Here is a 15,192-nt window from a genome sequence, read left to right on the forward strand (position 1 = left end):
GGTTAGAGTAGTTCTCTACAACTATGTTATTAGCACTAGGTATTCTTATCTTAAAAAATAAATAAACAGGTGAGAAGAGGTGGCACCTTATTGTTATTTTAAGAAATGCAGAATTATCTTCAACTAAGTCTGATATGTGCAAGACACTGAATGAGGTCGTGTCCCGTACATACGTAACTCATCATCTGTACCTGAATGGCCCTCTCTACCAGGGAGGAAGGTCCTCCCTACCAGGACTAAGGAATGAAAGAGGACTGGAGGGCCAAGAGGCTTTTTACCCACGAGTGTTCTCTCTGCTGTTGCCAAAGTGAGGGTGTTAACAAAACTTCAAAGTGCTTGTCTATTTGCTTTAGGTTTAAGAGGATATCCATAGGCTGGGAAGAAAAGAAACTCCTTCTTTCTTTCTCTCTCTCTCTCTCCTTCCTTTTTTTTTTTTTTTAAAGTAATCTCTATACCCAACGTGGGGCTTGAACTCACAACCTAGAGATCAAGAGTCGCATGCTCTACCAATGGAGCCAGCCAGGTACCCCAGAGAAACTCTTATTAGATGTTACAAAGCATGGTGACGAAAGAGAAAGGAGGTAGATGGACTGTTGGAAGCCTTAGTAGTGAAGAGGTGACGGCACCGGCTCCAAATGAGCAGGAGCAGGTCTCGGTCGACAGGGAAGGGATGTTTATCGCTGACGGTTGTCACACAGAGGAATCCTCAAACTTCTGTTGCTGCAGTGAACAGCAAGTGGCCGTACTCACAGCCAGTGTTTCTGCCAGAGTATGGCAAGTACACTCTACTAAATGCTAAAGACACTTACTGAGTGCCCAGAATGTGCTAGGTTCAACAGAAGAGAAGGCAGACAAGACATACTTCCTTTACTGCAACATGTACAAACTGGAAGGAAAATGTACCATTAGTATAATCCTATGCCTTTACTAGCAGACAGGTCAACAAGGTCCCAAGCTAATCAGCTTGATGAAAACATATTTGTAGTTCAAAAGCCAAATTAAGCATAAAAATTTGGAATCCAATTCATCCAGAAGTGGAGGACCTCCTTACAGAGGGTCTGATGTGTTCTCTGTCTGTTCACCAGTGTAGCCTAGCACCTAGAACAGTGCCCGGCTATTAGCAGGCACTCAGTAAATGTGTGTGGATTTAGTGAATGAGAGTAGACTCCCTGATAGCCTGTTTCCACTGATTTGAGTGGGGTTCAAAAATAAACATTTTTAACAAGCTCCTTGTTTTACCCACGTTCTAGAAACTCTGAGTTATACAACAGTATTATAAAAGTAGCTAAAAGTTCATCTGATTTTCAGTGGATCCTGGTGTATCGTCAGGGACTAGTGCGTAGAATAGTCAATGGGATATTTCCACTCCTTAGGGAAAACTAAGCAACAGTACATTCTCTGCCGGTGGTGGGGTTAGTAGGTTATACTTGTAAGTGGCCATCAGGATATTAGCTACCAGAATGAGAGTAACTCCGTCCATTGGCTTTAGACGACCTTGCCTATCCGAATACTCTTACCTGTATAAAACTTCATCAGTGAAGGGACCAATAATTTGGTGGAGAGAGGATGGTTTTCAATCATTTCAAAAAACTTCTGGGTTCGTGGCTGAACAGCAGGGTTGGTCATAAACATGACTTCTACCAGTTTGGCCACCAGATATGGATTTCGGATGTAGTTCTGGTTACATAACATCACAACGAGGAACATCACAATATCCTGAGTACAGGGCTCATAAAGCACCTGAGGAGAGTATCTGGAGAGAGGCAAGAAGAGCAAGAAATAAAGCTCCCAGAAACTCTCGCTGGGCAGATGCTAGGGTCATCAAGCAGGGAAGGGGCCAACAGGTCTAGGAGCCAAGATACTGAATTCCTTTGAACTTGCTGAGTTTCAAATGACTGTTTACTTTATAACTAGACAGATTTTAAATCTATTGTGTCTACTGGCTGAAGCATGTTATATTAACTTATATTATTTTAGGAAATAAACCAAAGCCATGATTAAATTATGAGGTAAGTTTCATAAAAGAGCTTTGCTACCAAAAAAGGCTTAAAAAAATTTTTTTTTAAAGATGTTATTTTTAAGTAATCTCTACATTCAATGCAGGGCTCAGACTCACAACCTCGAGATCAAGAGTCACACGCTCCACTGACTGAACCAGCCAGGCACCCCTGAAATTTTTTTCTGGTAATTGTTTTAATTAAAAAAAACAAAAAAAAACAAAACAAAAAACTTCAAACGTCAGTTATAAACTCAAACCATTTCTTTGTAAGCTTTCTCCAATGTTATAATTGAAAAAAAATTTGGTACAAAATATAGATGTGGGTATTTCTGGCTTTTGAATGTTCACTTAGATATTTATAAACTGTTTGCTCCTTCTGTTTCTCAGAAACACATACTCAATTATTAGAAATTCAACTCAATTTTCCGAGAGTACATTCTTATCAGCATTGTTAATCCTGCTTCTGTCTTGAAGATATTATTGGAACTGGCTTGGTGCCATAGTTGGATTTATTTTTCCAGTCTCCAGACAGCATTCAGTTACAGCAGTTACATAAAATTTCAGGCATAAAATGGAGGGCTGCAATATAGTTCATAATACAATATACACTCTATGTATAAAAACAAATTAGAACCATGCAGTATGTCAAAGGCACTTACTGTACAATAAAAAATAAAAATTCAGCAACATCTTCTACATAAAACTCAGGCAATGCTGCAAATACCTTGGGGACATCTGAGTTTAAAGGCAGTGTTATACTGTCAAAGAGAATAAAAGCACAAGTTACAGAACAAAATCATGGCACCTGGAAACCCGCCCCCCCCCAAAAAAAACCCCAAACAAACAAACAAACAAACAAAAAACCCACAAAATCATGGCACCTGAAACTATAAGGACTATGACATGGCCATTACAAGTAAGTATTTTACTGGGGGAAAAACCTCCTATAACACAAATACGGAAAAGGTACACAAGCCAGGAGACTAGAATCTGAAATGAACAGGGAAGAATGAAGACAGTGGATGCATGAGGGTGTGTAGGAGATGTTTCTCCTTTTACTGCTTTTCTGTTAAGGCTAATGTAATAAAATACGAAGGAAATAAAAGGGTCATATTTGGTCATTTTATGCAAATCAAACTGTTTCGAGGCAACAGAGCTACATATATAACTTTAAATAATATTTTCTACTCCTGCAGAGGGCCTTGGGCCAACCTCATCAACATCAGTCGGTCCAGACATTTCATAGTAACAATAAACTAATAATAACTGGCTGGGTATTTTCCTGGACCCAGTGCTCAAACGGGCCTAATATCCTGTTACCTCCAGGTTTTAGTTTCCAATCTGTAGATTTCCTTTTCTATCAATCTATAGGCAATTTGTAAAAAGGACCAGGTCAAAATTAAACTCATAGGTGCTGACATTCCCTTCTTACTGTAATCACTGGGAAAACACTTATTAATACTACTAATTCTGTAGTCTACACAGGTACAACCTAGAAATTGAAGAACGGATTCTTGATAAAGTAAGGGTTTGGGTTTTAGCTATCGACCGGAGGACAGTGAAGACAACACAGCCCACCGAGGAGAGAGGAGGTGAGGAGGAAGGGCACACTCACTCGGGATAGGCGGGGTCCAGGATGCGGAGCAGCAACTGAATGAGAAGGCCATAAAAATTCAGACATCTTCTCAGAAAGCTCTCATCGAGTAAACCAGCGTCAGCACAGGCCTTGCACCGTACCAGTTTCTGTGGAAGGAGGTATGCCCCCACCCACAGATTAGTTGGTAGCCAAGTGCCTGCAGCGTTGACTGGCCAGGGAATGGGCCAGGAGATGGGAATTCGAGGTTCTAGGCTTTTCCCAAGCTTCATCTCTAACTAGCTCTAACGTGCTGGTCATGTCCCAAAAGCTTTCCTTGTTCTGAGAAAAAAAAAGTACGCCATGCAAACCACTGGGCGGAAAGCTGAGCACATAGTTAAGGCTCAAAAAGGAAGTTAATACTGTCATATCTAAATAGCTTGACTGGGGGACAGGGTTGATGGGCGTCAGAGATGGTTAGTGGAAAGAAGCCAGACAAATCTGCACCTGAATTCCAGGTCACCATTTATGAGCTGCCCCTGGACAAAATGCTTGTCCACTGAGGGTCCCACACCCACCTCAGAGGACAGCTGTGAGAAGGAAACCCAGGCATGCATGCATATTGGCGCATCTGTTTAAAGTTTCCAGGCGCCTTCTAACATGTCTGTGGGGTGTTCACGGGGGTCTACAGACGCCAGGAAAGGGCCCCTGGTGTATTCTGCATCTCAGCAGGTCTAGTTTATTAGTAAATAAAACAAATCTATCTTAACTTGCACCAGAAATCGAAGTTAAAATGTCCACATATCCTCCTACTAATTGACAGAAAGCAGAACCCGCTAATATTCAGTTTTATAATTTGAACAAAAACACAAGATAAATGCATAAATAAGCTGTCTACACAGCCTTTGCCCAGCATCCGTCTTCAGCTGTCTCTCACCAGCGGAAATCTTCCTGTCTACAATTAGGTTCCGTGCAGTGGATCATTTTTAACGACAAATGAAGAAGGAGGGACGGTGGGGAGGGGGGAGGGTCTTCCCACTGCCACAAATCCACTCAGCCACACATCGTGAAAATGCATGCCTGGCACACTGGGTCACGGGCTGGGAGGCAGCGGAGGGGAAGAACCTTGCAGAAGGGTTAAGAAAGGCAGGTGATGTCAAACTGAGGACGATAAAACCAGGAAGAATTCATGTTGTCACTGGCATAAGCACTTGCAGATTCTGTCTTGATTTAAATACTGTATATAGACCCAGGTGAGATCATCAACTAGTTTGAAAGTGCCATGTTTTATCTTTAGGGGAAAGAACAATGAAGGATAAAGGACGCTGCATGGCTCACTCAAGGCACACATTCTGGTAGGAAAATCGCTATGGAGAGGCTGATCTAGAACGACTGTGATTCACTTTACAAACCTTAAGCTGAGTTTTGCAACGCTTCAGCATTTCACGGTGTCTAGTTGCCAGTGGGGAATCTTTCCATTGGCTTTCATTATTTTTCAAATCTTCCACAGTTCTGAAACCAAAGACTAATGGTCAAACACAAGAAGACACACGGATCCATCTTATCTATTCACTGTGACCATTTCAAGGACTGTCAGATACACATTTCCTCCCACATTTTAGCATCTTTAAAGTCAGAGTATTTCTTATCATTCATTGGCAGAACTTTTCTTTCTTATTGGTTCCTCATATCATGAATGTCTTAAAATTGATGGTACTTTAGACTTAATGACATATGATAATTTCTTTTGGAAAGAAATACATTGTTCCCTTATTTTCCTGGGAGGGAGAAAAAGAAGTCCCTTGTGAAAATTCATGGTTACTAGACCTGGTCAGTTACCCCAAACCGAAGGCTAGTTCAACAATGGCAGCTCCATTTCCTCTCCCACAACCGTTCCCTCTGTGTGGAATGCTGTTCTCTGAGGTTATCTTTGCAGCTTGCCCCTTCACTTCCTTCAGATGCCTGCCCAAATATCACCTGCCAGTCAGGCCATATCCTGCCTATCTTAGAGACTGGCTCACTAAATGCTGTATCAACCCCTCTCTATCAAGATAATGTACAGAAAACTGGAGGTTGGTAAATTCTTTGAACCTACACTTTCCCAGACTCCCTTGCTGCCAGCGAATCTGCCCATGACCTAGCTTCCATCAAGAGGTGAACCCTCGCTGGAGGCAGAAGTGAATCCTGGGGAGTGGCAGCCACACAGTGTTTCTGGAAGCATAGTAGTGGAGGAGTTCTGCCAGAAGCAGTGACAGAGGCTCTACAGTCAGGATGAACCCTGGAGCGGCTTCCTGCCAGGTCAGGTTCAAAGGTGAACTCCGGGTACATACCTCACTCCCCAAAACTGATGATGATCTGACAGACTGCAGCCACTAAGACTGCTGTGTGACACCTGTCTCTGCAGCTTATGAGGGGGAGATGGCACTGGGAGACGCTCAGAAGCCCTGTGGGATGGCAGACTGGCCTGACAGCCCACCTCTAGGGAGCCACACGGGACAGGCTCATGGAACAATGAGGCAAAGTGCAAGGCAACCTTGTTCGGCTTCTAACTGGGTGGTCTTGACAACAAATGTGATAACAAATTTGTTTTTCCAAACAAACTGCTGTAGATTTCAAAGCACTTGGACTTATTCTCTTCCACATCCTTGGCTCCTTACCATGGAAGGTGACAGATCTATAGGTTTTATGGGCTGAGACATGAGCAACTTTGGGACATCGTTATTCTACCTACCACATTTGTATTGACAGACTGTGGGAGCGTGTGTGGAATGGGTCCTGGAGATGCTTGATCAGCAGGAGACACTTGATCAGCAAGAGTGAACCATGCAAAGATCCTTCTATGTAGAACTAAATTCACTGACACGGTTACACCTACCAGAGATCCTGGTTTCAAGATTATCACGAGTAGCTGGGAGGGACTTGAAATGTGCCACCAGCTAGTGGACTCAAACTTGGAATTTGACAGTGACCTATGCTGGGTGAAGCTGAGCTATCTGGTATCCCTTGACAGAATTCAGAGGAAGGAATCTAAAGTTTAAGAAGCTGAGAATATTGATATATAATACTATGTGTGACTGGCTCAGACAACCCCTCCTCCTGAAACCTGCCCTCTCGCCCTCCCCATATCCTAGAGGACATCTCTCGTATCACAGCACTGGAAAGTACACAGGTGAGGGGAACACTGACATCTTCGAGAAGCACAATAGTGACCGTCCACAGTAGGGTGGGAGTGAAAGCAGTCGATGGTCCCATTGAAATGGATCATCCAAAGTCAGTAAAAGAGATGGGATCCCAGGGCTCCAAGATGAAGAAACAGACAAACTCACAATCACAGTTTGAAACTGTATAAGCCTCTCTCAATAATTGATATTATAAGCTGATAAAATGAGCAGAAAGAGAAAAATTTGAATAAAAGATGAACAAACCTGACGTAACCGACAAAATATGAGACTGTGCAATAAGCAACACAGAAAGCACATTCTTTTCAGGTCTCTATGGAACATTTACTCAAGTACATGTTAGGCTATAAAGCAAATTTCAATAAAGTTAAAAGGACACAAATCAGAACATGTCCTCTGACCATAATGAAATTTAGCTAGAAATCAGTAACAAAAGATAAACAGACAAATTCCCCAAGAATCCGGAATTTCAAAAATATATTTTTCAATAACCCACAGGTCAAATAAGAAATAATAAAAATTAGAAAACATTTTGAACTGAACAGTAAAATGTGACAAATGTCACAAAAATGAGGGATGCAGCTAAAACCAGGCTTCGAGGGAAAGAAACAGCCTCAAATGCATATATAAGGGCTGAAAATGAATGATATAAGTACCAATCTTAAGAGGCAATAGAAATATCAACAAAAAAGCAAATTTAAACTAAGAGAAAGTAGAAGGAAATAATGAAGACCCTGCAGACATTAAAACGATAAAAAGAAGATATTATGAACAACTTTAGGCCTAGAAATTTTGAAACTTTAGATGTCATAGAAATACTGACACAAGATGAAATAAAAGTGTAAATAGTCATATATCTAATAATTGACTAAAACACTAATTAAAAGCTTTCCCATAAAGAAAAATCTAAGCCCAGATAGCTTCATCAATGAATGTTTCCATACATTTAAGAAAGAAATAACAAAACTGTTATACAATAAACTCTTCCAAAGAGCATAAAAAAAGAATACTCTCCAACTCATTCTATATGGCAAGCATGATACCAAAATCTGAGGAAGACTTAACAAGAAATGAAAATTATAGGTCAATCTTTCTTTTGAACACAGACTCAAAAATCCTAAATAGAGTATAGCAAATTGAATATCCAATGAGTTATAAAAGCAATAACATAAAAGCTGAGTTTATTCCAGGAATGAAAGACTAGTTTTTTTTTTATTTTTTTATTTTTTAAAGATTTTATTTATTTATTTGACAGAGAGAGACACAGCGAGAGAGGGAACACAAGCAGGGGGAGTGGGAGAGGGAGAAGCAGGCTTCCCGTGGAGCAAGGAGCCCGATGTGGTGCTCGATCCCAGGACCCTGGGATCATGACCTGAGCTGAAGGCAGACGCTTAACGACCGAGCCACCCAGGCGCCCCTGAAAGACTAGTTTAATATCAGAAAACTAGTTGACATTAAAAAAAAAACCAAAAACCTAGTTGATGTAATTCAACCACATTAACAGAATAGAGGAGAAAAAAATTTCTGATCTCTTTAACAGCTATGGAAAAAGCATTTAATAAAATGCAACTTCTGTTAGGAATAAAACACTTTTAAAATGCTAGGAATAATGGGAAATGTTCTTCATCTGGTAATAGAGGATATAAAAAACAACTTTCCCCTATTGAATTGGAACAATAGAAAAATTTCAAGAAAGCTGCCTCTATTCAAGATTGTACTAAAAATTATAGCCAGGATACTAAGGCACAGAAAAAAAGCATAAGAAAGAAAACTGACTTCATTTACCAACAACACGAATATGTGTAGAAAGAAAATCTTAAAGCATCTACAGAGTAACCATTGGCATTAACAGGTGATTAGCAAGATAGATACACAGAGATAGAGTTACAGATGCAGATATGACATCCTTTTTCTCATAGCCAAATGCAGTGGCCACACTATGTGTTTGCTTCCTGTTCCTGTGATTTGTTTATTTGGAGGTGTTGGTACACGGGGAAAAATGCTTAGACTAAGAAACACAACAATGGTGCATTGGAAACTGAGGCTACTATCCAGCCATTGTGGGTTCCTTATGCTACCGGATAACATGCAAAAAAGGGAATTCCATGATGGCAGGAGTAAATGATCTTGATTATCAAAGGAAACTAGAGTTACTGTTTCAGAGTCCAGGGAAGAAGGAGAATGTCTGGAACCTGGGAGATCCTTTAAAGTGGCTCCTGGTCAATACTATGCTCAGTGAAAAAAGTTAATGGAAGTTTAGTAACCACATACCGAGGGGTTGAGGACTCTCAGAAACCAAGGTTGGGTCACTCTGCCACATAAAGAACTCTGGACAACTGAGGATTGTGGATGGGGAAGCAGAAGCAGATGGTTCACTGCAACATCTTTACTCCCCACATTTGAATCCACTGGTCACAACGGAACTGCTTGCTTTGTGATAACAAGTGGTACCTCAGGCAATCCCAGGACATGGAGTCACGCACATACCTATTGAGCTCCCGGATGGCCCGGAGTCTGCGGATGTAGCGACGGCAGCTTGGCAGGATGGAGAGGTGGTGGGCGTGCAGGGTAAGAAAAAAGCATTCTGTAGGGAATTTCGGCTCAGAAAATGGAGGCTGATCTCCATCTAGGAAAAATAACATGATTCCCTAAAGTCTCTAACAAGACTAAATCAGGAGAAAAAAGCACAATTAAGACAGAATTACACTTGAGTTTTCAAGAAGTTTAAGCATGTTTTTTAAAAAATACAGACTAGGGGTGCCTGGGTGGCTCATTCGGTTAAGCGTCTGCCTTCGGCTCAGGACATGATCCCAGGGTCCTGGGATCGAGCCCCATGTCAGGCTCCCTGCACGGCGGGGAGCCTGCTTCTCTCTCTCCCTCTGCTGCTCCCCCTGTTTCTGTGCTCTCTCTCTGTCAAATAAATAAATAAAATCTTAAAAAAAATTTAAAAAAATATAGACTAGTTACGTCCTGCTTATATGTTCTATCCTGCTTAGGACAGAATTCCTATGAGCTCCATTTAATGACTAGGTATCCTGCCCCATCTGATTAAATGTTTGCATAGATGTACATCAACAATCTGTCGTTATGTGCCTTCCTGATGTATTTTATATAACCATTCCTATAATTCAACACAGGTCATGAAACATCATCTTGAATTTCAAAATGTTATTAGACTATGTTAATAATCTACAGATTCCAAAGACATTTCCCTACTGTGGGCATGTTTGTCATTTTTAATTTTTCTCTATTATAAACAGTGCTTAGAAGATCTACGTATGAAAAATTACTCCCTCACCCCACTCCCAGCATTGGGAGCATATTCTAAAATGTAAAATTACTGAGAATGACAGTGTTATAAATTTGGTATAAATCAGAATTCACTAAATAAATTGATTAAATGCCATCCATTTCCTCACAAACTTATATTCTATCTTATCGCTTTGTTTTTGGATTATCTATCTGTTTATTTATTTTTAAATATTTTATTTTTAAGTAATCCCTATGCCCAACATGGGGCTCAAACTCACAACCCTGAGATCAAGAGTCACAAGTTCCACTGACTGAGCCAGCCAGACGTCCCTGTTTTTGGATAATTTACAGATATACAACAGTAACCTGAATTTCCAATTTGTATCTAATTCCTATTAGTATGTATATTTTTTCCAACAAGTATATTTTATTTTCTATGATATATACTGCTTACATTTCTTTCCCCAAAATAAAACTGTCTCTTGGTAGAATTTAGTTTGGGCCTTATACATTTATAACAGTTCTACATTTTGAAAGGCATGATTCTATCAAACGTATGACATATATTTTGCCCCATTTTTAAGTTTTATATATTCATTTTGTCTCACTCTACAAAAAGCATATTTATCTATTAAGATACTGTATATACATATTGTCTCTGATGATATGCTTCGTTTCTTAAATCATTATAAATTTGTTTCCTTCATGGGTGGGTCAAATCCTGTTTGGTTTTTTCATGTTTTATGTTTATTTTTATATGTGTGTGTGTGTGTGTGTGTGTGTGTGTGTATACATATATATATATATATATTTTTTAAATGTTTAACCCTTTGATTCTTCTGGAATCATGATATGATTCCAAGACGATACCAGTGACTAATTCAAATCACACTAATCAAATACTAACTTTATTGTTCATCAGATACTTAGTTCTTATTATAGTTTACATGTTTCTCTGAAATGTGTGCACGCATCTGATGATGATACTGCCAGGTAAGCATGGAATCTCTATCCTATTCCATGAATGATTTTATAATATTTAAAAAATAAATGCCATAGGGTTTTGACATCTATTATTAACATGTTTTATAACACAGAAAGGAAAAAGATCAACAATTGTAATACCTTTAAAATATTCATATTTTAATACCAACACAGCATCAAGATCTATGAAATATTTCATGAGAACTTTAATTGGTATATAAAATCTCTATCATAAGTCTCTGCTATTGTTTTTATTATATTTCTTTTTGGGTTTTTTTGTTTGTTTGTTTTACTCTGAATAGTATATTTCTTTCCACTTGTTCTATGTATCTATTTGACTTTGGCTAGGCCAAATAAGAACATTTTTACTGCGTTAATTTTTATTGTGTATCTCTGGCTCATAAATTCATTTTCTGGAGAGGATACAACAATTTGTGAGTAATCACTAGCATCCAAATAAAATAAATTTACAAGAAGTTTTTAAATAAAAGGGCAGCGTTTTAATAACCTCACAATGAGCAATGTCACTCACAAAGTTCAGCCAGCCAGTCATTCACGTCCTCCATCGTCGCGTTCACTCTCGTCTCGTCATTAGGAAGAGTAATCCGACACCTTGGGTGGAATATATATGTCGGATCCACCGTCTCTAACTTGATCTTTGTACTTAGCTGCTGCAGCACCCAAAGGAAATTCAGCATGAATCCATCTGTAGATACCAATCTATCATCTGTCTGTGGAATATGAAAAAAAGGTATTTAAAATAATGATTTAAATGGAAATTTTGGCACAACTTTGTAAGGAAGGAAACCAGACATTCATCCCAAAGTCAGTGAGAGGACATATATCATCACCGTTGTCATTTTACCAGCAGGTGCTCTCTGTGGAGTATTAATCCTATGTGAAGCATTTTATACATTCACTGAATCTTCAGAAGAGCCCTTGGAAGTCAGTGATACTGCTATTCACATTTCATAGAGGGGGAAACTAAGGCTCAGAGAGTTAAATGACTTCCTTAAGATCTTCAAAATTAAGTAGAAACACAATAAATGTTCCTTCCTTTCTCTTCTTTATTTCCCCTCAAGAGCATCAAAACCCTAGTTTCACTCAGTACCGTCTGACTAACAGCTTCTCTGGTTGACATCACTAGTGAAGTCCTGTATCAACAACATAACAAGTATTAATAACAGTAGTTAACAACAGGCACTGTTCTGACAGCCTTATGGATAGTAAACCCACAGTTAGGAACCATTATTATCCCCATTTAGCACTTAGGAAACCGAGGCACAGAGAAATAAATGTCTAAGGTCCCACCATTTACTAATGGTAGTCTCATGCAGGGCCACACTCTTCTCTATACCCTTTTTCTTCTTCTCAGTAGAAATTTCACATCATTCAATCATTACTTATTAATAATATAGGAAGGATGCCCTTTTAACTTCTCTACCCTTGCACAGTAGTCCAGGCCACCAGGCTCCTCACCAGATCTGATATACTTATAACCTTATAACTGGTCTCCTCGGGTCTGCTTCTGTCCCTCCTCCCACTTTAGTCCATTTTCCACACAGCACATTTGGTGGTTTCCTTGCTGAAAAACCCCCAGGGGCGTCCCATTACAGTTCTTACCACGTCAGCCCCAGCCTGATGGAGCCTCTGCCCACCCTGTTAGCCCATGACCCGCCATTCTCCTTCCTGTACGCTATTCTCCAGCCACTGAAGTCTGCGTGTGGGGCTTGTTCCAAAGTTAGACCATTCCCACCTTGGTGCCTTACACAGGTCTAGAAAATTCTCTTCCCAGCCTTGTAATGGCTGACTTTCACATCAGTCTGGTCTCTGATGAAACGTCACCTCCTTAAAGGTGTCTTCCCTACCACTGATCAAAACTCCCCTACCTTCCTTCTGGTACCTCCATGGTTACTCCTGAGTCCTCTACCTTGCTTTACTTGCTTCACAGATTCTACAACTGCCTGAAATAATATATTTATATGCCTACTCACTTAGCCTATGGAACATAAGCTGCACAAAGGTAGGACGTTTTTCTATCCTGCTCAATACCATGTCACCATTTCCTGTAACAATGCCTGGTAGATACTGAGTGAAGACAAGTTAGACGAATGAATTTAGTGAATCAATAAAAGTGGTCTTTAGGAATCCTACCTGCATCTGTGCTTTCTTCATGTTGGCATTGACGACAGCTGCCATGTAACTAAGAGCAGCCTCACGGGTCTCACCGTTTAACAGAATACTATGCAGAATCTTGAAAAGCTCTTGCTGGAATTTATTTAGAAAGGAAGAAAAGAAATTAAGACTTGACTTTAAAAATGATTCCCTTTGACTTCAAGAGCAGCTGGGCTTCTTCCCCCTTTCTCTCCTCTCCTTCTTCCGCTCATTTTAAGAGAACCTGACTACAAGAGGAACAGAAGTGTCCAAATTCAACTGTGTCAAGACAATTCGCGTGAAAGCAGATGGTGGGCTGGAGGAGGCAAGTAGTTAGAGTTTTAATAAAATAGCCTTTGCTATTGCCTTTTAGGGACAGGATCAAAATTACCTTAATTATGCTATCGTTAGCCTCTAATTTTGCTGCCGAAAAACCTCAGAACTGAAGACATATTAATCTACACTTGAGACACACGAGTCATCAAGGAGTACGCGCACACTAACAGCGCTCGTTCACTCTCATGTTTTAAAGGCCTACGAGCAGGCTGGAGGGAGAGCGTGGCCGCTAACCTCAGAACCAGTCCCCAGTGATGCCACACACTGTTGTGGCAGTTATTACTCAAGACACTGGTTATTTATATACAGCCTCTCTGTTACTCGTCCTTTGAATTCATTTTCCAAACACCTACCCTTCCCAGCTCCAAGTAATGCTGCAGTGATTGGCTGACCACGCGAGTGTTCTCCAGGGTAATGGCAGGCCCTGAGAAATATTTTTCAACCACCTTAGCCTGGGAAGAGAAGGGAAAAATTCCATCGATATATGCACATTTAGGAAGGCATCTGAACATCGGAGCAGCAAAGCACAAATGGCCACCGTACTTACATCATCTTCTGCAAAGACTGAGAAGCTGAAGAAAGCCCCCAAATAGGAGAGTCTCTGCAGCTCCCGCCCAGAGCCAGGGCTTAAGGATTTAGGCAACCACAACGGCAAAGAAGCCACCTACGCAAAAAATGGAAGAGGCAAGTCAAGCTGCTACATCGGCAAGTGAGGGGAAAATGTAATGAATGGAGTTCTCAACAGCCAACCTGTTCAGCTGGGTCTCAGCCACCAGTACCATGGCTGACAGTGAACACACAGAAACCCAAAGCTCACAAACGTGCAGGATCTCTGTTGGTATTTTCTCATCTCATATGGAGGCAGAAAAGCCTCCAACTCCTCTACATTTTCACAAGATAGTCTTTTGATTTTTATGTTTCGAGAAGTTCTTTGATAGAGTTCAGATGAACTATTTTTACACTATCAAAGGACTCAGGTAAATTTTTCCATAGGACTTGTTTTTCTCATTCTACGATACTTATACAAAAATCATGGAAGAAAATAAATAACTTCATCCCAGGCAGTAACATATAGGGTTAACCAATTTAACTATTGAGAGCCACCCAGACGTGTTACCTATATCTAATCTAAATGTCCTCTAAGAGACTTTTTTTTTCCACATGTTACTTAAGGGGATATCTTCGGAGTTACACATCCATTGAACATGTGCAAGTCCATCAGGGAGGCACTCACCAAATTGCACACAGGGTGTGTCTTCCCAAACTTGGTTTCACAAAGCTCACCTAAAGCCTAGAAATAAGATCAGAAAGTGTCATTTTTTTAAAAAGATTTTATTTATTTGAGACAGACAGAGAATAAGCAGGGGGGAGGGGCAGAGGCAGAGGGAGAAGCAGACTCCTCGCTGAGCAGGGAGCACCGTGCAGGGCTCAATCCCAGGACCCCGGGATCAGGACCTGAGCCGAAGGCAGATGCTTCACCGACTGAGACACCCAGGCACCCCGCAGAAAGTGTCATTTAAATGTATTCCATCTTAAACTGACTGCCATGTGTAATATCAAGGAACAGCTCTAATGCTGCTTTAAATACATCTGCATTCCTTCCAAAACACTAAGAGCTTCACTGTTTTTCTGATGAATAAGCTAATACCTGCATGTTGTAAAAAACTTCAGATAAAATAGAAATACAAAATGAAACTAAGAATCACTCATAAACT

General features: G+C 40.3%; 1 protein-coding gene across 2 annotated transcripts in view; it reads right to left on the reverse strand.

Annotated features, from left to right (window-relative positions):
- Nucleotides 1-15,192, reverse strand: part of UBE4B (ubiquitination factor E4B) — a 122,250-nt gene that overhangs the window by 23,240 nt on the left and 83,818 nt on the right. For both annotated transcript variants that reach the window (XM_032393922.1, XM_032393929.1), the window contains 10 exons: nt 14,712-14,768; nt 14,025-14,141; nt 13,831-13,929; nt 13,142-13,255; nt 11,520-11,718; nt 9,239-9,377; nt 4,985-5,084; nt 3,615-3,742; nt 2,659-2,757; nt 1,518-1,753 (listed from right to left, as the gene is read on the reverse strand). In XM_032393922.1, coding sequence (XP_032249813.1) covers nt 1,518-1,753; nt 2,659-2,757; nt 3,615-3,742; nt 4,985-5,084; nt 9,239-9,377; nt 11,520-11,718; nt 13,142-13,255; nt 13,831-13,929; nt 14,025-14,141; nt 14,712-14,768 — 1,288 coding nt within the window. The remainder of the gene's footprint in view (nt 1-1,517; nt 1,754-2,658; nt 2,758-3,614; nt 3,743-4,984; nt 5,085-9,238; nt 9,378-11,519; nt 11,719-13,141; nt 13,256-13,830; nt 13,930-14,024; nt 14,142-14,711; nt 14,769-15,192) is intronic.

Source organism: Phoca vitulina, unplaced genomic scaffold, assembly GCF_004348235.1.
Source record: "Phoca vitulina isolate PV1807 unplaced genomic scaffold, GSC_HSeal_1.0 scaffold2, whole genome shotgun sequence".
In the NCBI taxonomy this organism is placed as follows: Eukaryota; Metazoa; Chordata; class Mammalia; order Carnivora; family Phocidae; genus Phoca; species Phoca vitulina.